At 37.0% G+C, this 24,924-nt stretch overlaps 1 protein-coding gene across 5 annotated transcripts in view; it reads right to left on the reverse strand.

Moving 5' to 3' along the window:
- Nucleotides 1-24,924, reverse strand: part of WDR72 (WD repeat domain 72) — a 215,771-nt gene that overhangs the window by 168,210 nt on the left and 22,637 nt on the right. For all 5 annotated transcript variants that reach the window (XM_032343781.1, XM_032343782.1, XM_032343777.1 and 2 more), the window contains 8 exons: nt 15,837-16,001; nt 11,403-11,509; nt 5,324-5,402; nt 3,998-4,172; nt 3,259-3,335; nt 1,805-1,924; nt 914-1,059; nt 415-511 (listed from right to left, as the gene is read on the reverse strand). In XM_032343781.1, the coding sequence (XP_032199672.1) occupies nt 415-511; nt 914-1,059; nt 1,805-1,924; nt 3,259-3,335; nt 3,998-4,172; nt 5,324-5,402; nt 11,403-11,509; nt 15,837-15,989 (954 nt within the window). In that variant the 5' untranslated portion in view covers nt 15,990-16,001. The remainder of the gene's footprint in view (nt 1-414; nt 512-913; nt 1,060-1,804; nt 1,925-3,258; nt 3,336-3,997; nt 4,173-5,323; nt 5,403-11,402; nt 11,510-15,836; nt 16,002-24,924) is intronic.

Here is a 24,924-nt window from a genome sequence, read left to right on the forward strand (position 1 = left end):
ATAAATATGGCAAAATGTTGATAATTCGGGAATCTAGGGAGAGGGTAGATAAGTGATCATTGTATTATTCTTGTAACTTTTTAAATATTTGAAATTTTCCTGATTAAAATACATAAACACATAAAAATACCCCTTGTGAATATTTATGGTGGCAAAATTAAGAATTTACATTCCTCCTTTTTTAACGTTGGTAATTTTTCTATAATAAATATATATTGTTTAATCAGACTTTAAAAATACATTTCTCAAAGGCAACATTTTCTCTTCAGTACCATTAACAGATTTGATTTTCTCGTTGATACTTGCTGTGATTCTTCAATTCAACTTTTTCAAGTCCGACTCTGTTACAAAGCAACACTTATCTAAGATGCGGACTGAAACAGTTTTGAGACAGTTACTCTCCCCTTGCATTACCTTATTTTCCTGCACAGAAGTAGAGCACAGTAAATGAGGATAAATGGTCTCTTTAAGCACTCTTCCATCAGCAGGAGATATGCTTTTGGAAAGCCCACTGCATGGAGAAAAATAAAAAGCAGAGTTTAGAACTTTGGGGTTCTTTATTCGTTTTTTTGTTGTTGTTTTTTTTTTTTTCCTCCTCCCACTTTCAAAAGCCGGATGGTACCATTCAAGTTTCTAAACTCTAGTTAGAAATTGTTGGGTTAATAATTACAAGTGACTTTTTGAAAACCCAGCACCAGCTGTACAAGTTATACATGGTTAATCTCATTCCTTCGTCCCCTGCTGTTTTATACAAAGGCTGAAGCCTACCAAGCCCAGAGTAAATCTTCGAGTGCCAAAGTTGTTTTGTTCTGGTTTTTGATCATGGGCGGCATGCGGGGAGTTTTCCATAATAAACCTCCCAAAGTTCATTTTCTACCTGAATGTTTTGTATGCCGCTCCCATCTGAGCCCACCTGTTCAGCAGCTGATAGATGTAACTGTGACCATCTTCTGTCCAGATGATGATTCTGTGAGCAGCAAGCACTTCTCCTCCAGCAAAAAACTGCCCACTTCTGCTAACTTCAGTCCGCAGGAGGGAAAAATCACAATAATCATAAACCTAAAATACAAAATTAATGACACACATTAACAAAAACTCCTAATCTAACCTGCCAATGAGATGAAAGTTAAAGTATGCTTATCAAGATCATGTAGATGGTAGTATTAATGCAACAATATATTAAATATTAATAACAGGACACACTGGACTCCTGTATCAAGATATTTTACTGGTACCTATTTTTTTTTATTTATATTAAGGTCGGTTTCTTTAATATGGAACATTAAAGAAAAAAGGGATGCCATTGGATGATATAATGACTCAGTTTTTCTTTCTTACTGGAGATATCAGTGACTATATTCACAAGAAAGGACTCTCTATTCCTTAAAGATGAATGGAGTGACTAAACGGAAAAAGAAAAAAAGTCTAAAAACAAAATCAATGTATGTAGGTGAAAAGTATTAGTTTTCTTTTTAGTTCTAAAGTGCAGTTCTCTTTAGTCCAAAAGTTCTAAACTTTTACTTCTAAAGATCTAATTTTACAAATAATCTAAAGATAAATGATCACTATCGTAATAGTTTGTTCTTAATAAAATTAGGATATATTTTAGATATATAATCTCCTGAGTAGCAAAACAGCTGAGTGCAAGGAGAAGAAAATTGATAAAAAAAAAATGCTCTGATATTATGACAGAGTTTGTATCATATTAAATCAAATTCTTAAAATTATTACATTGAGCAAAAAAAAATTACATTTGTATATACATTTGTATATCACTGGTATTTATTTTGTTATTTTGTAATACCTTCCAACATTTAGAAAATACCACCAGTAAAAGTCTCTCCGTATATGTGCAAAATCGTATTGTCCGGCAGTTCAAGGAGTCGAGAAATTTGGATTCCTTTTCGTAGACATCTTGTTTTTCCTTCAAAAGGAGTGAGAACATTTTAGTACTAGTTCTAGGTAATTTATTCATGACTGTATGAGAAGACTTGCCCCAATATACACCTAAAATAGACTACATCATTTTTATAAAAATCTACCCCAGTTTCCTTTTGAGTTTTCTGAACTAAGAAGTTACTTGCAAAGGAAACTATGAGCAGGATTCCTCATATAATCATTCAACAAACATTCAGTGGAGATTGAGTTGGGTTCTGAGAATGTAAAGATACGAGTTAAGTTTCTAATTTTCAGACATGGCAGAAAGATAAAACAAAACAAAACAAAATATATTGAAGAGAAAACCTGCAGTACCTTAATTGCTAAAACAGAAAGATGAATAAAATGCTTTGAAAACAAAACAAAACAAAACACAAAAGAGTGGCCACCTAGAATACTATATTCGTAATAAGTTTCTGATAGTGCTGGTGTGTACTTTTTGGGTTCATTATGCTACCACAATTCCTAGGATTCCCCAACCAAGACATTCCAAAAGACAGTTCAGAGCATGGGGCAGCTGAAACAATGTTATCAATAGCATAAATACTATGACTGTTTTCTCATCCCCCACCTCAACTTGTAGCCTGATGCTGAAGGTGGAGGCAGGTAAACATACTGGACTCTCAGTGCACATGACCCGCCAGACATTCAAAGTCATCTCCCTACAACCATTCACATACACTCAGCAGAAAGACATCTTTCTTTCTGCTGTCAGGGTCGGGAAGATATTCCTCTAGGACAGATTTATTTATTTCTTTTAAAACATAACCAATGTGTGTGTGCACCCAGGTGCCTGCAAAACGTGTGTGATGTGTGTGTGTGTGTGTTTGTGTGTGTGTGTGTGTGTGTGTGTGTGTGTGTAAATAAAAATACTGGTATATGCCCTGACAACAGACTGGAAGGACACACTCTAATTATTACCAAGGCCCACCCCTTGGAGGAGTGATGGGGAAGTAAATGGAGATAAAATTTATAGACTTCTACATTATTTGAATTTTTTAAAAAATTTTATTTATTTATTTGAGAGAGAAGGAGAGAGAGAGCGCATGCACACACCACGAGGTGGCAGGGGTGATGCAGAGGGGAGGCGGAGAGAGGGAGAAGCAGACTCCCTGCTGAGTGGGGAGCCCTACTTGGGGCTCCATCCCAGGACTTAGGATCATGACCTGAGTTGAAGGCAGATGCTTAACCAACTGAGCCACCCAGGTGCCTCAATATTATTTGAACTCTTAACAATGAATGGGTAACCTCCTTATAATTAAAAAAGTTTCAATAAATATGTTTGAATTCAGAGAATAAAAAATAGTTTCAAAAGCCAACCTGAATGCTGTTGATCGATGAAGAGAGATCCCAGACTTTGAGCTCACCAGCTACTGATACCACCAAGAGAGAATCTTCTGTAAAAACAAGAAAAGTCCTATAAAAGCTGACTGCTGTTGTAACTGGTTGTTGTAAAGATTGTAGCAAAATCATTTAAGGATTATGCAAGATTACATAGGTTGAAATTATTCAGCCTTGGGTTTTTTATCTTTATATTTTTATAAAAAATAAACACTTTAGATCATGTTTTAAATTTGTTTTAAAATATCAAAGTGACCCAGATGTATTAGAAGAACACCACTAAGAGCAGAACTACATTGAAAATCATTATGTTGTCAATATTACACCTTCCTGTTTCAGAAACAAGTAAGGAGCCAGCTTTCCCTCAAAAGAATCTGAATTCTCTACTAGACGCGGGAAGACACAGCAAGGCAACAGTTCCAAGAGTCTTATTAATCCACAACAGATGCCTTCTTGTCACTCTTGAAATGTACTAATGAACTTGGTCATGGAAATAGTCTCCTCTTTTCATTTCATCTTGACCTCTTGCTGACTCTCTAATGACTTGAACCACTGTCATGGGTGTTCTCAGTTTACTTGGTCTGGCTTAGAGAACTGTCCCCACGAACAGGTAAACTTAAAGAAGTATTCTGAATTCTTGCCCATTTGTTTAACAAATCGTTCAAAGGTGGTATTTTTATAGACACTCTCTTAGCATTATATAACACCCAAGTATTACCTTGAATTCTCATGGAGTGAACAATGCACATGCAGTTGATCCAATCAGGAGACTGAGATGATATGAAAGTGTGAATAACAGCCAAACTTTTGGCATCAATGATAAGAACATCCTGATATTCTCCACAACACAAAAGCCAGCCTTCCCCTGTCATCCGGAATGAGCAGTGGTAATACTATGAAAATGGAATTCAAAGCAAAAAGTTAATTATCACTAGCAATTAATATAATTTGGGCTACGGTGAAGACTTCTCTAGATTTCAGTTTTAGCATCTATTCAGTTAAAGTATTTACTTGCTACTGAATAGCAATAAAATTTCTTTTAGTTCAGTTATTCCATAGTTTTGAAGCATTGATTCAGGACTTTAATCTTGTTTGTAATTCACCATTTTTCTGGAGGAAGGGGGATCTTTTAGGAAGAAAGAATCTTATTCCCAGTTATGGAAAGCTCAAAATTGTTTAATTTCCAGAATGCTATGTAGAATTAAACAACAACAACAAAAAAATCAGGTTCCTTCTCCTAGCAACATTATTATACGTTAAAAAGAAATAAAAGTGTTTGAAGTGTGAGGAATTCTTGTGCCAAATAAGTTTTAAGAATAGCTTTTATCAAAGATTGAGTAATATATTGTGCCCTTGACAAATTATCTCACTGGGCAAGTTCTGGTTCCAGAAAGGAGTTTGTGAATATTGCAGGGCAAGTCATCAATGCCAAAAGCAATGAGTAAAATAAAAACAAACAAACAAACAAAAAAACAAAACACTGTGAGCACCATTGGTAAAACACAACTGCCTCACCCATATGCTTGGAGTCCATCTACCAGAAGCCAGAATCTGTTCTAAATATTGGGAAATGATTATAAAGGTATCGCGATACTCTCTGTTATCTTTTCATAAATAAGAAATACAGGAATTAAGAAAGTATCCACTCAAAAAAGGTTAAAATTGAAGAAAAAAAACTTTTTTGCTTTATTAAATAGCATGTCATTAAAGCGAATCTTTCTATGGGTGTGTCTCTGTGTGTGTGTTGTGAGTATAACTAAGAAAAAATTAAAAATTTGTCTTTCAAATTTGTCCCTGTTAGAAAGATACTGAAATAAAGAATGAATCAGAAAAAAAAAAAAAAAAACACCACAAAAAACCAATCTTGAACAGTAACTTTTGGGGAAGAAAAATGACAAAATAACAGATGATAACTGACACTATTCTACTCCAGGGACAAAATAAAAATCAAAGAAAAGTCATTTCTTTAAATGTGTGCGTAGCAAATGCTCTAAATGAGTTCCAGAAAGTCCAAAAATGCTCTGAAGGAAGTGAAGGTACTTACACAAATTGCAGTGTGCCTGTACGGAAGTATGGCCTTCTCCACGCACTGTCCGTTGGTGACATTCCAAACACACATCTCCCTAGGAGAGATAACTTTGTATTATTCTCTGTCATTTCTACTCAATTGGCTGAAATAATTTTTGTGTCACCAAGTTTTTCTTTAGTGCTGCACTTAAATGCAACCTGATCGTTTATGTGGCTTTTTGTTACAGATTACTGAGCAAGAAAATGTTGTGGTCATTAACAGGGATGACATACTGTATCTGTGTCTTTTTGTTTGGGTAATTACACCCTGCTGCCCGCCTACAAACCTTACTTTAGCGCCAACCTGACCTAAAACAAATTGTGTGGATCCAGTTATCACAGTCTGTTAGAGAGACAGTGCCACGATCTTTCTATGGAAACTGCATCCTCTTGAAAATGGCTTATTTCACTGAACTTAAACTACATATTCTGAAAAGCATAATGCATCGAGGGCTGCATCTTCTGGAGCTGAGGTATCATTTTTATAAAAATAAACAGTGCCACCAAGAGGCTACGTTTGGTCTATCATTGATAGGGTTTATTTCTTTGCTTACCCTGAAATGCTGGAATCATCCTTGTCACTACATGTATAGAAAATTCTCATTGTTTAGACAACTCTGGCTTGCTTTCCCATATGTTACAAGGATGTACATAAAATTATGAAATACAGTAACAAAATACTTTGTCCAGCATACGGCAATTTAAATCTACATGATTTCAGTTCTCAAAAACCAGAATGGCTGTTTCAGAGTTGTTTGGTAATAGCATCTTTCAGTTTTGTCACTTTCAACAAATAAGCAAAACTTCCCATGAAAGAATAAGTGAGAGCTTTAATGGCTTTAAGGGAGAATCTCCTATTAAGCAGCAAAAGATATGAATTAATAATAGTAAATGCTGGATGGACTTAGTGTTTGCTGGACTTTTATTGTTTTTCTGGTCAAGCATTGGAAACCAATCTTTAAATCAGTAGTTCTCAACCTGGGGCGATTTTGCCTCCCAAAGAACATTCGACAATGACAAGAGTTATTTTTGATTGTCACAACCAGGAACACACTACTGGCATCTAGTGGGGAAAGGACAGGAATGCTGCTAATAACCTCAAATGCTCAACAAAGAATTCTCTGGTGCTCCAAAGTGTCATTAGTACTCAGGTTGAGAAACCCTATTCTGGATATAGAAACAAAGTATTCATAATTTTTTTTCTCTGTTTATATCTGACCGTATTCCAAAAAAGGATTTGAGGTAATATGAAAACTCAATAAAACAAGGGGGACATGTGTGTGTGTGTGTGTGTGTGTGTGTGTGTGTGTATAAAAAATAAAACTGGGAAGACGTAGAAATTGAAATACTATATCTCAAAGTTAAGAAAATAGTGTCAAAGGTAAAAAAAAATAGAACCTTAATTTGCTCTTAATATAAAATTTTAGCTTCACAAGGAATTGGAGTTTATTAGCATGATTCTCAACTCTAGCTGTGTATCACCTGTGTGTATTTCAAAAATAGTCCATAGAAAGATTAATTCCACAGCTCTGTGTTAGGGTCCTGGGATATGGGATATGGGTTTTGCAAAGCTCTTGGTTGGTTAGCTAGATAAGTCTATCTCTAAACCAGTGGTTCTAAACTGGCTATACATGAGAATTATCTGTGAACTTTTGAAAAATACTGACATCTGGGACCCAACCCAGACATTAAGTCCTGCTAATTAAATCACATTTTCAAAGGTTGGAGCCTGGGCATCAGTAAAAGCTCTCTTGGTGATGCTTATGTTTCTAAATTCTCTTGGATTCTAATGTTTTCCCTATTTGTTTTCTTATCATCTTATTTTCTATCTTAAAGTAAAGAAAGAAAGAAAGAAAGAAAGAAAGAAAAGAAAAGAAAAGAAAAGACAAAGAAATACAAAAAGCAAAAACTGATTCTGCCTATCAATTCTTTTTAAGGAAAGAAAGCAAATGTGTTGTATATCAAAAGTAGCACTGACATTTTAGCTGAAACTGTACAAGATACATACTTAATAAGAACACAGGAAAGTTGACTATTAAAATGTACATTCTTCTTTTCCTTTTGAAATGCTATTCCCAACATTTCTACAGAGATTGTCACCCTTAATTATAAAAAATTTTAACAATTTCCAAAATTCTTAAATTCTTGATTTTTTAATTTCCTTAAGAACACAGGAGAAAATACCTACAACATATAGAGTTACAAAATTTTAAAATTCCACTAAATTTCCCCTTATTCAATTCCCTTTTTTTCCCCCTTATTCAATTCTACATCCCCACCTTGGCACCTCAATAAAAAATTAATCCAGTGGATAAACAGATCAGTCACCATTCTTCCGTCCATTTTTCTACTTTCAGAAATACACTATTTCCTCTTGGCCCCCTTCCTATTCTTATATTTGTATGCTTATGAAAACTGTTATGATTTCTATTTTAATGCAATATCTAGAAGGAGAGAGGATAAACATAGTTTGTCATCTTTAATTCCATGTCCCTTGTATTCTTCAAACTCTCTTTTCTCCGATCTTCAATTATACTTTTGGGATTTCATCAGCCTTCTCAGGCTCCATTCTTCTGCTTCTTTCAATGCTGGTTTTCCTTAAGATTTTCGTCTTAGGCTTTCTTACATTCTCATATTCCACACTCCCTCTGAGTGAATTATCCATCACTTCAGGTACCATGTATGTGATGTTGGAAGCCCAGACCTGTTCACTGAGCTCTAGACTTCCATATGTAACTAGCTATTAGATATCTCTCTGTGTGGATGATGTGGGAGTCTCCACACTCCTCATATTCATAATAAAGCCTAACACCTGTCCGCCTTAGTTTCCTATCCTCATAACTGGTATCATCACCAATAAGTTTCCCAAGTCATTCTTCACATCACACTTTCTCTCCCGGCCCCCATTGTAGGATACTCACTACCCCAGGTATGTTCTCTGAACAATCAGTCTCAGCTTTGTCAAGGAGTGTGTTAGAAATGCAAGTTCTTAAACCCAACCAGGATCTACTGAACCAATACCTCTGGGAGTGGGGCCCAGAAATCTGTGTTCGCACAAGCTCTATAGGTGGTCCTGATGCAAGCTCAGGTTGGAGGAACACTGTTCTAGAAGACTCTGAGACTGGGTGCCTGCCTAACTCTCTGGTCTCATCTCCTGCTGCTGATTGAAAGTTTTATTAATAAGTAATAACCCTCTTTATCAATGCCAAGGCTTTTGTGCCTTAAGGTTTTATTAACTATGTGTATTTATTAATATAAAATATTTATACAGCTATATCAACATTATTTTGGTCAGTATTCATCTGATAAATCTTTTTCCATCCATTTACTTTTAACCTTTTTATGTCCTTCTGCTGTTTTTGTTTTTTAAATTGTATGACAATCTTTGCGATTTAACTAGAGGGCTCAGTCCCTCTACATAATTGGGAAGATTATGGGTTTAGTCAGGTTTACCTCAACTACCTTATTTTGCACTTTCCATTTACCCCATTTATTTTTGTCTCCTTTGGATTAAATAACATTATCTTTTTTCTTTTCCAAGTTGGAAGTTCTGTATTCTATTTCTGTTATTTTTATTTCTTCTCTCTGTTCTTTTAGCAGCTACCCTGGAAATAGCAACGTGTACATCAAGCTTAAAGTCTAAAGTTAATTAACAGCTTTACCCACCTCGAGAACACCAGAACATGTGGAATCTAGTCACTACCCTATCCTATGCAATTGCTGACGAGGATTGTGTGTATATGTATGGGAGCAGGGCATGGGAGAAATATAAACCTTGTTGCCTACTAGTCTGTATTTATTTACACTTTCTAAAAATGTGTTGGTTTTGTTCAATATTCCTTTTTCCATCTCTGCTCTTCCTTCTCAAATCACTGCTTTTCTTACTGAAGAATATCATTCAGAATTCTGCTGCTAATAGAGTATCTATTGGGACTGAGCATTCTCAGTGTTTGTCTTAAACATTATTATTTTGACCTTGTTTTTAGGAACATATTTTTGTTAGACATGCAATTCTAAGTTGGCAGATATTTTCTCTCAACTTTTTGAAAATACTTCATTGCTGTCCAGTTTTCATTTTACTGCTGAGGAGGCAGCTTAATTACATTCCATTATAAATAATCTGCTTTTCCCCACTAACCACTTTCAGGATCTTCTTTTTCTTTGGTGTTCTGTTGCTTCAACCTCAGGTTTCCAGGTATGCATTTCCTTTCAGTCATCCTGGAATTCACTGGGATTCCTGAATTTATGACTTATGCCTACTGATGAACTAATACTTAGAGAAAAAAAATGAAAACCTGAGGGGCGTCTGGATGGCTCAGTGGGTTGAGCCTCTGTCTTTGGCTCAGGTCATGATCTCGGGGTCCTGGGATCAGGCCCCACATCAGGCTCTCTGCTCAGCAGGGAGCCTGCTTCCCCTCTCTCTCTGCCTGCCTCTCTGCCTACTTGTGGTCTCGGTCTGTCAAATAAATAAATAAAATCTTAAAAAAAAAAAGAAAACCTGAATCACAGTAATTTTGGGTCTCCTCTGAACATTTTAGAAGCAGAAATGCTAAGTCTACAGTCACTTCCTGAGTCTTTTCAAAGCTAAAAAATAATTATTATTTGGGACATAATGGACCAAGCCTAGTAAGTTTAATAACTTCCAGTAGACTAAACTAGGATCTGTTAAATACGCAGTAGCTAAAATGTAGATGTTGCCTTAAAAGTATCTTACAGATGCAGGGCAAGTTTTGCATCTTGAAGGAACAGAATTCTAGAAAATTCAAATCATCAGAATTCAAACTAGACTCCTTGGCTCTTTAATAATCATATATGCAGGGTCATACAGTTTAATTCATTGATCATCAAGAACATGTCCATTAACCTCGGAGCTACACTACCATGGGTAAAATCCTCAGGCTGGAATTCAGTTACTTTCCAGAGCTACTTCTCATTTAGCAATTAATTTTGCTCAGTTCTCCAGGTAGTCTCAGGGAAAAAAAAAAAATCACCATCTTCCAAATTCTCTAGACTGGCAGTAAATATCTCAGCTTGTGTAGCAAGAGCTACAGCACCCCCAGCACACCTAGCAATTGTTAAGAAAAGAATGTACCAGGGCATCTCACTCTAGCCTCATCCACAGTACAGTCTCTCTAAGTTTAACAATGATGGCTTTGCTGAAAGCCATGAGAATAGGTACCTCTTTGATATCCATTTCATTAGCATTTTGTTAAACTATTCAGTTTCTCCAGGTTGGACACTCATTATCCTTTTGGTTCTCAGAGTTCAGGGCCAGGTAGTTTCTCCTCAGGTTAAAAACAAAAAAAAAAAAGGAGGAGGTTCTCTTGTTTCAACCAGTAATCCAATCCCTGATTCACAAATGCACGCCGCATCAATTCCGCATTCCTGAGTCTCCTTTGGCAAAGAACTCATCAGCACAGTCTGGTTCATAGTAGTTCTTCCATCGGCCAGGCTTTTTCTTACAGTTTAGTCCTATTTCATTGGAATAAACCTTGCTTCCATGAAACTGCGTCCAAATCACAGCCTATGTTTTCCCTTCTCTCTGCCACCCCCTGCCATCCCTCTTACCTTTGAGCCCTCTCCTCTGTTTCTCCGATAATGATATCAGACAAGTGTATAATATGAAGATTATAACTGCTGAGTTGTCTTACAACAATGAAGGCTTGGATAGGTTTGCTGAAGAGCTCAAAGTGAGTTATTACATGAAAAAAGACAAGCGCCTAGAATTTTCCGTTTTCAATTCTACAACAGGCGGCATTTGTCATAAGCCTTACAAAGTGAGGCTGACACAAGCCCCAATACACAGTTGGTGTGTTTATGGTCTTAATCCAGCAAGGAAAAAAAAAAGGGTAAAATTGGGAGACATAGCACTGATCACATTCCTTGGGATCATCATACAAATTACTCTACCATCCACAGTCCTAATTTTCCTCTACTTAAAAGGAACATGATAATCACTAAGATTTCCTTCAGCCCCAGAATTCTGTACCCCATCATTGGTTTTAAAAAGGGAGAGGCAACAGAGATGGTCACCAAGTTGCGCACATCTTACGTACCCATTTTCAGCAGCGCTAACAATATAGGGCTGTTTCGAGAAATCCCTCGCTCTTGCCAAACATGTTACTGAAGCCGAATGACCAAACAGAAGTTCTTTAGCTGAAATCTGAAAATGACGAGGATAAGCTTTTAAACAGCTATAAATTTTTGAAGAAAACAAACATCACATTATGTAGTATTTATAATTCTTATTAGAAAATCCTATTCCATTATGTTTTTGCTCTACGTAGCTTTCAGAAAAACTATCTATGCCATATCAAAATTCACAGAATAATAACCATATAGATACAGGGGCGCTTGCGTGGCTCAGTTGGTTAAGTGTCTGCCTTCAGCTCAGGTCATGGTCTTGGGGTCCTGGCATCTGGCTCCTGGCTCAGGGGGAGTCTGATTCTCCCTCTTCCGTGGCCTCTCCCCACCACTGATGCTCGCTTTCTCTCTCTCTCTCTCTCAAATAAATTAAAAAAAAAGAAAAAAACGTAATGAACATCTAGATACAGAAGACATGCTGTACACATTTTTCTTGCTTTTGGTTTTGGTTTTGTATCCACCATGAAACCTAAATAATCACCAGACCTGTTTTACAACATTTAGGTTTTGAATACAAATAAGTCAGTGTTGATGTTTATCATGCACAAAATGTGCCTCAATGGATAGTAGCATATTAATGAGCAAATTTCAGAATTCAGAAATGAATTTACAAAATAATACAAGGAAAAATTACCTTTTTGGTAACCATTATAACCTTATAGTGACCTTATTTGGCTTCCTGCTTCAGAAATAGTAAAAATTAATTTTTCCACATTAAAAATAAAATTTTAACTAAACTTACTGAAAATGCCAATGTCTTTCTCCTGTACATGAATTTAAAAATATGGCACTAAGGGCTAATTCTTCCATTATCTCATGTGTGAAAGACGTGTATTGCTCATTATTTTATAAAACAAGATTATGAAAATCAAACTATAAAACAAAAGACAAGCAGGATCCCCTCAAATGGAGGAGAGGTTGTCAATAGGGACTAAAAATTTAATTTGAGGGGCACCTGGGTGGCTCAGTAGGTTAAAGCCTCTGCCTTCAGCTCAGGTCATGATCCCGAGGTCCTGGGATCGAGCTCTCCATCAGGCTCTTCGCTCAGTGGGGAGCCTGCTTCACCACCTCTCTCTCTGCCTGCCTCTCTGCCTACTTATGATCTCTGTCAAATAAATAAATAAAATCTTTTTAAAAAATTTAATTTGAATGAATAGACAATTTATAAGTAATAAAACTTGTCTTGAAGGTAATAAAAATCTATTTTCAAATGAACTAATATGCATTATGCTTTTTCTGAACTATGCAAACATATCCATACATGATAATCAAGTCACACCGATGAGGACAAATTATAATCATTCTCTGCCTTCATCTTATTTCTATCACAATCAGAAATGCTTCTCTAAAGATCTGTTGTTAGACTAAATTTCCAGTGCTACAAAGAAGTTTTGTGGTTAATTAGAACCATTTACCTTATTCTACCTTTTTTCTGGGAAATCCAGATGGTTCCATCTCAGGAAACAACATACTATCTTTCCTCAACATTACATTATGAAATATATACCCCTATTAATTTAATACCTTTCCATATATTACAGGCAAAATTAAGAAAGAAGTCAGGGCTAATCAAGCAGATGTCTTCCCCTGGAGAAAATGTGCTATGGACAAAATATCATAATGGTACTCCATTGCTTTGCAAATGGAATCCTCATTCTACTACTAAATCCCTACATGTACTTAAATAAACTGTGACAATTCATTATAATCTCTTCATTTTATCATATTTTGGAACTGCTGGAAGGAATAAAGAAAACAAAAAAATCCATAATCACACCTACTCGCTGTCATGAAGTCATGATGAGATCCAGATCTTTATCTCTATTCAATGGCTCTACCTCTATGACTCATCCCCACCCCCCACCACCACTACTTCAGGAACTTCCAATAGCACAAATGGGAGCATGCAACTTGATGAGCATTTACCATCTCCAGGCACTGGTGCAACCGTGAACAGGGTTTAATGCCTATTACACAGATGAAGAAACTGAGGCTCAAATAATATGTCATTTGCTCCATAGGAAAGTTTGGTAAATATCAAAGTTAGAATTGACCAAGCTCTCCATTCTTTTCCTGTGCACAATATTGCTCTTCTTGCTATTCTTCATCTTGCCATTGTTGTGTTTCCCTCTGAGTATTAAATAGGAAGAAAGACAGAACATAGCAATACTAAGGGAATATATCTGGGAGGTTATTCAGCTCAGCTTTTGCTATGCTTAAAGGTGTTAGAAATACTAGCAATCAATACCAAGAAAGACAAGTGAGGTAGTTCCTATCTTGAAACTTGGAGAAGCTCCTCACTGGCAGACCTTACTGAGAGGTCTTTGGGGTGTCAGAGCCTGAGCCTGGAAGCAGCGTGCATAACACTGGGCATTGATGAGAAGCTTATGCTCCACTCCCTTGCAGCCTGCAGTCCCACGCCCCATGGACAGGGAAAAAATGAGATTGTGTTCCCAATCCCCTGATAAATACTTGGGTACTCTGAGATGTCCAGAACTTAAATCACCTCTTTTCCCTTCCTAGTCTTTTCCCTAGTCACCTCTATTACTTCTACAGATCGTGACACCATCATACCACCAGCCTCATCCATCACCCAAACCCCAAATCTGTAAGGTATCCTTCACTATTCCTGCCCCTCTACCCATACTCCAATCAGTTGCTCAGTTCTATACATACTTTCTTCTTAACATCTTTTAATTTTTCATCTCCTTTTCACCCCTTCTGTCAATGATTTGGTTCGTACTCAAAATCTTTCCTGACTAAACTAATGTAGAAGCTCCTACCATAGTCACCGGCCCTTATCTCTTCTCCCCCTCCCTTCGGTAAGCCCTTAACATTAATACCAAATGATAGTCTCAGTCACAAATATACTAATATAAGATTATGTCATCTCCTTGCATAAATCATCTCAAAATCCCTTGATACTGTCACTGCTTTTAATTAGCATGTGGCATTAGCTCTTGCTAGTTAATTCTTTTGTTTTTTAATCTAAATCCCTCAGCACCTCAGGTACTCGGAATACCTTGTATGATCAGTGCACTGCATCAGCCTATGCCCTTCCTCTACTATGGTGCAGTCCTTGGGACAGCCAGGACCAAGTCTTCTCATCTGTGTTTGAATGCAGGTACCTAGAATTCTGCCTTAACTTATAATATTTGGTCAATAAATGCATGTTGAACAATATAATATTTGGTCAATAAATGCATGTTGAACAAATGCGAATAAACAGTAGGAACATATGTAAAAAGATACACAGATGCTAGGATTCCAAATTTCTTAAGCTTATTGCAACCTACATAGTATAATACAACTAGTCCAGCTGGGAAAACACATATTTGAAACATTAAAAAGAGTAGCAAGACCACTTAAGCCATTTAGAAGCCTGAGTTTAAACTCTGAGAGATAATAAATGTGAGGGCCACTTTTCAAAGCTCAGCTCTTGCAATAATACCAGTGCCTTCTTTCAGGAATGTTCATAAACACTGAGCTGAGCCAGTCTGCTAGGCAGTTCTTGGCAGTCCTGTAGTGTAACTCTTCTGTGATGGGAGATGTTAATTAATTACACTATAAAATAGAATTACAATTAATTGTTAATTTAGGTTTTAAAGTGACAAACTTTAAAGGCTAAAAATAGTCTTTGATCTTTAAAAGGCTTCTTAATGAGGGCAGTATACTTTAAGTACATCATTAGTTTAAATGTTCAAATTGGGTCCAGAGGCTGCTAGCACTAAGCAAATATCTATTCCAATATGTTAAATGTTTATGACTTGGGACAGGGACAAGTAATTGCTAATCAATGGGCCAAATCCTAGGTGAGGTCAGGTTCTGAGATAGGAAGACGACAATAGTAAATTGGATTTAGAGCTTTTTGATGTGATCTTTAAAAATCACGTGCAAGCAGAGACCAAAAGAATAGCAAGAAGGCCAAACTGACAGAAACACCCAGATAATTAAGATATTACTCATTTAGCTAATAGCAGTTTTCAAGGGTGCCCTTTGTTTAGATTAATGAGCCATAATTTTTAGAATTATACTTACATGTCTGTAGTTCAGTTACTTAAACATATAATTCAGGATGTAAAATGGTAAAACTCAGCATAGCTTAAAAGGTGATAACACTTAGTTGGTAGCTAAGATTAGCAATATTCATAATCTGATTTTTAAATATGATCTTGATCCATCATATAGTACTTCATTTTCTCCAGATTCAGAAGTAAAACCAATTTATTGCTTCAGTGAGTACCTTTTTAACAATCATGCAAAACTCCCACCATCATGGCAAGTAGAACCAAGTCGTGCTTATTTTGTGAGTGCTGTCTGCTTCGGTATGAATCATTTTCACTAACCTTTAGCTCAGGTGAGAGATTCCAGAGGCAGAGCTGACCTTCTTGACTTCCAGTCACAATGGTTTGCTGGTCATCAGTGATCATGATGGCAGTGATGCTGTGCGGAGGAGCCTTCTTCCCCCAGAGCGCTACTGCCTGCAATGAGGACCTCATGCTGAGAGGATCCTGAACAAAGAAGAAAGTGGACACAGAAAAGAACAGAGAAGAAAGTGGACATCATTCATAAATGTGGGGGGACTGATCATGTCACAGATAGATCTTCCAAGATCTAAACGCTGGGAAATCAAGCTCCGTGAAAGGACCATAGGAATGAGCCAGGCTTGCCCTTTTATTTGTATGATTTTGTTTACAAAACTTTACTGGGACTTTTAAATCTAGCTATAGATTTGGGGGGAAATTTTTCCATTTTATATGGTTTTATATGGTTGATTATGTTTAAAATTACCATTACTTATTTTTTAAAAGCACACAGCCACATATGTATATTGTATACTTAAACTTTGTGTCATGGTTTCAGTGTATTTTTCATGTATTACCAGGAGATGCTAACAAGAAATCAATCCAAAGAAAAATTTGAAAGAAGGATTCCTATTTATAGAATAAAGAATTGTTTCATTTATATAAAGGCAAAAGATGTATCCTCTCAGAGAAGGGGAAAAGGGTGCTTCCCTGCCAATTAGAGGAGAAGGCAGTCAGGAGACGTTGAAATTATCACACCCAGTGTTAATCCATCCAACGGCAATGACTTTTAGCCCAATTTGTGATTATTCATGCTGACAAAGGCAAGGGTAGGAACAGTATCCCCACTGCATGCACAGCTGTGACTACAAGTGGTCCTGACTTGCTCCAAAGTCCAGCGAGGCCTCTCAAGAACAACAGAGCTAGCTACACACTATAATCTGAAGACAGCTCTGCATACTCTCTCTCCCAAAAAATGTCATCACCTCACCTGAGTAGCAAATATGTAAACTTTGTGGTGAAGAAATAAATCTTTTCCATAAAAACCATGTTTCCTAGTCTTGAAAGATCCACGTGGGACTCTCCTGATATCTGCCATACTCTTGTTCCACCCATACTACCTTTTTTTTTTTTTTAAAGATTTTATTTATTTGACAGAGAGATCACAAGTAGGCAGAGAGACAGGCAAAGAGAGAGGGAGAAGCAGGCTTCCTGCCGAGCAGAGAGCCCGATGCGGGGCTCGATCCCAGGACCCCGAGATCACGACCTAAGCCAAAGGTAGAGGCTCAACTCACTGAGCCACCCAAACACCCCACCACCCAAACTACTTCTAGTAATAATTTTTATTTCACCTGTGTTTGTATTTGATCTCTTCCTGAACACGAATTTTCATGAAATTACTACCTTCATGTGTTAGTTACAAGGGTGAAGATGAATACATACCTGTCAAAAAATGCTTGCCTGTGTCCCACCCACAATGATCTGAAACATACCTAGTGACATGTGGGTTAGTCTGTGACACACTAAGTTAAATATTTCCCCCATTCTTTTCTGAAATAAAAATAATTCTGTGATGAATTATGCTTTAAGTCTTTAGAGTAGATTATTAAATTTCCTTTTATGTCTTAATGGTATATATTTAGTCTCATTAAAAATGTCAAAAGAGGGGCGCCTGGGTGGCTCAGTGGGTTAAAGCCTCTGCCTTTGGCTCAGGTCATGATCCCAGGGTCCTGGGATAGAGCCCCACATCGGGCTCTCTGCTCAGCAGGGAGCCTGCTTCCTCCTCTCTCTCTCTCTGCCCCAATGTGAGATGTCTGTCTGTCAAATAAATAAATAAAATCTTTAAAAAAAAATGTCAAAAGATAAGAGAGGGGGGAAGATACCAAGCTTACTTCCCACATTTAGCTTACTTCCCACATTTGGCTTGAGAAAGTTAACAAAATGAAAAACTTCCATCCTACGGGCCTTCTGGTTCTGAAGCATAAAAAGGATAAACACCAAAATAAGTTATTAAATTTTATGGTACGTATTATTTATAAGGTTTGATTATACACACACACACACACACACACACACACACGAATATGCATTGACACTATTAGACCAAATTCGATGTAGGCAGAGCTTAACCCATAAACTGGTTGCTTTCAAAATTTTATTTGTCATTCCATTGTTTGGTATTCAGTACCAGTTCCTATGTTTCATTTCTTGGCTCAGTACACAAGTGGTCCCCAGGTACCACGAAACCAAGATTTCTATGAGAACTATTTGGAGCTTTGCACTTCAGACTATCAGGACCACACATATTAATCTAACATTACTAAGCTAACCAAAGAATGGTGGTTTCAATAACTCGACTTCTACTTCAAACACAGAGAATCAATACTGTGTATGCACATTTATGCATGTGTGTGTGTGTATTTTAATTGTTGCCTCATGCCATGCTTGTAAATAGGTCTAGGAAATTCCAAGCAATACGAATCTAAGAAAAATCTGAAATAGGAGCTGAGTCAGTTTACATGTTAATCACCACTTATAGACACGAAGCCTTCCTTACTCAATGAAAAGGAATCTAGAAGAACTCCAACACTACTCAGAAAGATAAGGAAGCCCATTTCCCAATCTCCCCAGAAAAATATGCCAAATCTCAACCACAAAACAGGTTTGGAATAAAAAATATTGTTCTATATTTTTATATATTGCCAGAATCCCTACATGCAGAAATACAAGTAAATAATTGTTCTCAAGTCAATGATACCAGTGGGAGACCTCTCAAAAAAACTACATGCCTATTAGAATATTTTCTAATATTTTAAATACTGAAATATCTAGAATTTCAAATTTTTTAAAAAATCATACTAAGTGTTAAGAATATAAAACGATTAGAATTCATACACAGCTGTTGGAAATGCACAATGAAAAACAGTTTTGCAGTTTTTTCATAAAGTGAAAACATGTACTCAGTACATTACCCAGTCAATCCACTCCTAGGTCTCACCCAAGAGAAAAGAAAGCAAATATTTATACAAAGATTTCTACATGTAAGGTTTTATTTGTAATAAAATATATAATATTTTATTTACAAAAAATATATAATATATAATAAAATAAATTATTTATTTACTATAAATAAAATATTTATAACATTTACAATAGCTAAAAACTAGAAAAAAAAAACTCATGTCCATCCCATGGGGTGAATGGATAAATTGTGGTATAGCCACACATTTGGATACAATTCAGCTATAAAAAGGAATAAACTCTTAATTTGCACAATATAGATGAAACTGAAAACAATTATACTAAATGAAAACAGTAGCTAAAAGGAATAAATATAGTACGACCCCATTTGTATAAAATTCTAGGAAATTCAAATTACTTTAGGACAACAGGAAGCAGGTTAGTAATTACCTGTGGACAGGAGAAAGGGACAGGGATCACAGAGATCGCAAAGGAGAATAAAGAAACTTCTGAGGATGGTAGACATGTTCATTATTTTGACTGCTGTGATTGTCTCACAAATGAACACATCCGTTAAAACACATACAACAGTACACTTTCAATACATACATGTACACATATAAATACACTGCATGTCTATTACACTTTCATAAATATTTTTAAAGGCATTTGGAAGATACTTTCACAACCAAGATTGAATATGGTTTTCATAGAAACAACTCCAATGGCAATTAAGCTTGAAATAAGAAATTACAAATCAGCATGGTACTGCCATAAAAACAGAAACACAGACCAGTGGAACAGAGTAGAGAGCCCAGATATGGACCCTCAACTCTATGGTCAAATAATCTTTGAAAAAGCAGGAAAAAATATACAGTTGAAAGAAGACAGTCTCTTCAATAAATGGTGCTGGGAAAATTGGACAGCTATGTGTAGAAGAATGAAACTCGACCATTCTCTTACACCATACACAAAGATAAACTAGAAACAGATAAAGACCTCAACATGAGATAGGAATCCATCAGAATCCTGGAGGAGAACATAGGCAGTAATCTCTTCGATATCAGCCACAGAAACTTCTTTCAAGATATGTCTCCAAAGGCAAAGGAAACAAAAGCAAAAATGAACCTGTGGGACTTCATCAAGATCAAAAGTTTCTGCACAGCAAAGGAAACAGTCAACAAAACAAAGAGGCAACCCATGGAATGGGAGAAGATATTTGCAAATGACAGTACAGACAAAAGGTTGATATCCAGGATATATAAAGAACTCCTCAAACTCAACACACACAAAACAGATAATCATGTCAAAAAATGGGCTGAAGACATGAACAGACACTTCTCCAATGAAGACGTACAAATGGCTATCAGACACATGAAAAAATGTTCATCATCTCTAGCCATCGGGGAGATTCAAATTAAAACCACATTGAGATACCACCTTACACCAGTTAGAATGGCCAAAATTAGCAAGACAGGAAACAACATGTGTTGGAGGGGATGTGGAGAAAGGGGAACCCTCTTACACTGTTGTTGGAGAACAGTGTGGAGATTCCTCAAGCAATTAAAAATAGAGCTTCCCTATGACCCTGCCATTGCACTACTGGGTATTTACTCCAAAGATACAGATGTCGTGAAAAGAAGGGCCATCTGTACCCCAATGTTTATAGCAGCAATGGCCACAGTCGCCAAACTGTGGAAAGAACCAAGATGCCCTTCAACGGACAAATGGATAAGGAAGATGTGGTCCATATACACTATGGAGTATTATGCCTCCATCAGAAAGGATGAATACCCAACTTTTGTAGCAACATGGACGGGACTGGAAGAGATTATGCTGAGTGAAATCAGTCAAGCAGAGAGAGTCAATTTTCATATGGTTTCACTTATTTGTGGAGCATAACAAATATCATGGAGGACATGGGGAGATGGAGAGGAGAGGGAGTTGAGGGAAATTGGAAGGGGAGGTGAACCATGAGAGACTATGGACTCTGAAAAACAATCTGAGGGGTTTGAAGGGGCTGGGGGGTGGAGTAGGAGGTTGGGGGGAGTCAGATCATGGGTATTATGGAGGACACGTATTGCATGGAGCACTGGGTGTGGTACATAAACAATGAATTCTGTTATGCTGAAAAGAAATAAATAAAAAAATTAAAAAAAAATAAATTACAAATCATTCAAGAAGATGACAAACCATTACAAACAGAACAATCAGTTCTGCCAGAACTAATAAATAAGAGAACAGTATAAAACTTACTGTGAAAGAAGAACAAATATTCTAAGTTGTGATAAACTATGAAAGAGGAGCACCTGGGTGTCTTAGTTGGTTAAGCGTCTGACTTCCGCTCAAGTCATGATCCCAGGTCCTGGAATCAAGTTTCATGTCAGGCTCTCTGCTCAGCAGGGAGCCTACTTCTCCCTCTCCCTCTGCCTGCCACTCCCACTGTTTGTGCTCTCTCTCTCTCCTTCTGTCAAATAAATAAATAAAATCTTAAAAAAAAACACTATTAAAGAGACAGAAGAAGAAACTTGAAATCTTAGGAGAAAGGAAAGTCTATAGAAATATAAACAGGTAGAATTTTAAAAGAAACAAGTACTACTTCTAAAATAAAATATAATCATTGGACTATAACAAATGTCAAGAGAATAGATCAAAAGAGACTCAAGTGAAGAGAGAACCAATGGACTTAATAGATAATTCTCAAAAAATTACACAGAATTAGGGGGCACCTGGGTGGCTTAGTGGGTTAAGCCTCTGCCTTCAGTTCAGGTCATGGTCTCAGAGTCCTGGGATCTCAGGGTCCTCACATTGGGTTCTCTGCTCAGCAGGGAGCCTGCTTCCCCCTTACTCTCTGCCTGCCTCTCTGCCTACTTGTGATCTCTCTCTCTGTCAAATAAATAAATAAAACCTTAAAAAAAAAAGAAATTACACAGAATTAAAAAGTTAAGGAGTGATTAAGAAATATATGCTGAGTGAAAAAATCAGAGTTAAGACCAATGAGACATATTAAGAGCTAGAGATGATAGAATGAGAACATCCAACATTTATCTAACACAAGCTCCAAAAAAGGTAGTGCCCTTTCCCTTCCTGGTTAGTTCAGTCCTAAAACCATTAGGCAGAGAAAATATGACTGCAGTGTCAGAGCTCAGTAATGTGAGGAGGGCATCTGTAGAGGAGAACACGTGGAGCTGGAGCCCAGAGAGGATGAGTAAGATGCCCAAATGTGGACATCCCCGTGGGAGATGCACAGCCCAAGCAGAGAGAAAAGGGACAACCCGTGCAAGGCTGTCACATACTGGGTGTTGGAGCCTGAACAAGAAGGAAGGAGTTCACACCATGAAAATGATAATGGAAGTGGCCCGGTGTGGCAAATCAGAAACCAGTGCAAGGTGAGAAGTGTGTTTGTATGGAAGGGAGAGCCAGTGTGGAGGGCTAGAGCCCAAGCAGGGTTAACAGTGGAGTTTAGGTTTGGATAATGAGGTACTGGCATAGGGGAGTCAGAGGATGGACCAGGTAAGGTGAACATACATTTACAGGGATGCCTTGGAATAGAGTGTGGGAGCCCAGGAAGGATAAGGAAGGCATGCCTGCAGGGGACGTACAGCATGTCCTGGTGGCATGAGGAGGGGTACTACCAGAAAGTGTGACCAAGCACAGGCAATATGGTGGCTGAGCAGAGTATTCACATCTAGGGTCAGTAGACAGCTCTATGAGGGATGAGGAAGCCATGTAAGGATCAGAAGGACATCCAAACAGAGGGTAGGGCAGCAGCATTGATAGAAAATTGGTTCCATTCAGAGTAATTGATTAAATAATTACTATGTGAATAGGATAACAGGAACCAGGTTTCTTACTATCAAAAAAGAGAGTTGGAAATATAGAAAGGAAGAAAATTAGAACAATCCCTGTTGTGTCGCAATGGAATAACGTATTGGTATGAACACACACATACACACACCCTGTACACACTTCTCATCTCTGTTCCCTGATGGCTTAGGGGCACCAACACTCCCATAGCAACAAGCTCACTTAGCATCTTCTAAATACTATTCTTTACTGAAAGGAACCAGTCTTTCTTGGGAAACCGGTTGATACCAGGGCTGGAGCAAGGAAAATACAAGATGATATTGTTATTGTTAAGAGCAAGGAAGTACTCAGAGTGAGGGGACATAGCAAAAGGACACAGAAGCCAGCTTAAATGGGTGCCCACTGGCCAAATTGTGGACAACAGGAGCATCGAAGTGCGTCATGCTACAAATAGACTGAAACTCATTGAATAAAATGGGAAACCATGGGTTCATAATGATAATTACTAATTACAAAGGAGATAAAAGAGCAACTTCACATAGGAAGAGCCTGGCAAGTAATGGAAGTAAAAATTATCAGTGATGGGGGAGATCAGATTCACGCGCCACCCAATAGGATGCTGTAAGAAGAACATGTGTGCCTGCAAAAGATGTGTGACCTGAATCCAATCATGATGAACAGAGCCTGAAAGACCCTATGAAATAACTGACCTGTAGTTTTCCAAAAAGGGCAGGTAAGGTCAGGAAAGTCAAAGACTAAGGAATGCTCCAACTAAAGGCTCTAAAGACATGACCACTAAATGCAAGATATGGGTCTCACCTAGATTCCCTTACTACAGCAGACATTACTGGGATCTGGGACTGAAGAGTAGTTATATATCATGCTAATTTCCTTATTCTGAAGGGTTCATTGTGATTGTGTAGGAGAATATCTTTGTTCTAAGGAGTATAAACTAAATTCTTAGAAGATGGAGTGACAGAATGGCAATTTACCACTAGGAAGTATTCACAAAAATAATTCTGTGTACGATACCTACTGTTTATCCCTAAGTTTGAAATATTGTTTAAAGTATATATTAAAAATTAATGGGTCTTCCATTTCCCAGTATATTTCAAAGATAGGAAAACTTAGATTTAAGAATCCAATGTATTTAAGAAGGATTAAAATAGACATAAAGGGACACCAAAGCACATCTTAGAGAAATTGCCAAAGCATGAAAGAGATAAAGCAAAACAACCTGAAAAAGGAACAGCAAGTGTGCTTGCTCGAAGCAGATCTCTCCACACAGCAAAATTATGGCCAAAACTTACTGGAATATTACCTGTAAAGTGGTGAAGGTGAATGTCAACCTAACTTTTCATACTTAGCTATCACTCAAAATGAGGGCAATATTTTTCAACAAATAAGGCCTGAGAGAATACAGCATTCACAGCCCTTGCTGAAAGAATTACAAAAAGGATATACTTTAGGAAAATATATATTAAATCAAAAAGAACAGAGTAAAATGGAATTCAGAGGCAATGGTGAGCAACGACACCGGTAAATATACAAGCAAATCAAAACGAGCACTACATGAAAAATAATAATATTAATAATGATGAAGATGATTAATTGGGGAATCAAAGAGATAAACTAAAATTCTAGAAAAGAACATTAAAGAAGAGGGAATGGATCATTCTAATATTCTTGTACATGTGGGGAGTGAGCAGAAATACTTTAAATTTTCTTAAGGTGAGAATTCATGACAAGATATTTAAAAAAAAATCATACGTAACTTCTAACCAGTAGAGTGGTAAAAGGAAATAAAGAAACCAATGGAAGAAGAAAAAAAATTAAAGCAAAGAAACACAGAAAATAGAAAATGCAAAAATAAATGGTAAATTCACATTTAAACATAACAGAATTTACAATAAGTAGATGAGTTAAACTTACTAGCTAAAAAACAAGGATTTTCAATGATAATATAACCTAGTATATCTTATTTATAAAAAAATTTGTGAAGTATTTACACAGTAAGATTGAGAATAAAAGCACAGACAAGGCTTTACCAGGCAAATAGTAATGAAAGAAAACTGGTATCATAGTGGACAAATAGTCTTTAAGATAAAAGTATTATTGGGTGTGGGGCACCTGGGTGGCTCAGTGGGTTAAAGCCTCTGCCTTCGGCTCAGGTCATGATCTTAGTGTCCTGGGATGGAGCCCCGCACGGGGCTCTCTACTCAGCAGGGAGCCTGCGTCCCTTCTTCTCTCTCTGCCTGCCTCTCCGCCTACTTGTGATCTCTGTCAAATAAATAAAATCTTTAAAAAAAAAAGTATTACTGGGGGAAAACCATTCACTATATAATGATTAAACAAATTATTC

Source organism: Mustela erminea, chromosome 5, assembly GCF_009829155.1.
Source record: "Mustela erminea isolate mMusErm1 chromosome 5, mMusErm1.Pri, whole genome shotgun sequence".
Lineage (NCBI taxonomy): Eukaryota > Metazoa > Chordata > Mammalia > Carnivora > Mustelidae > Mustela > Mustela erminea.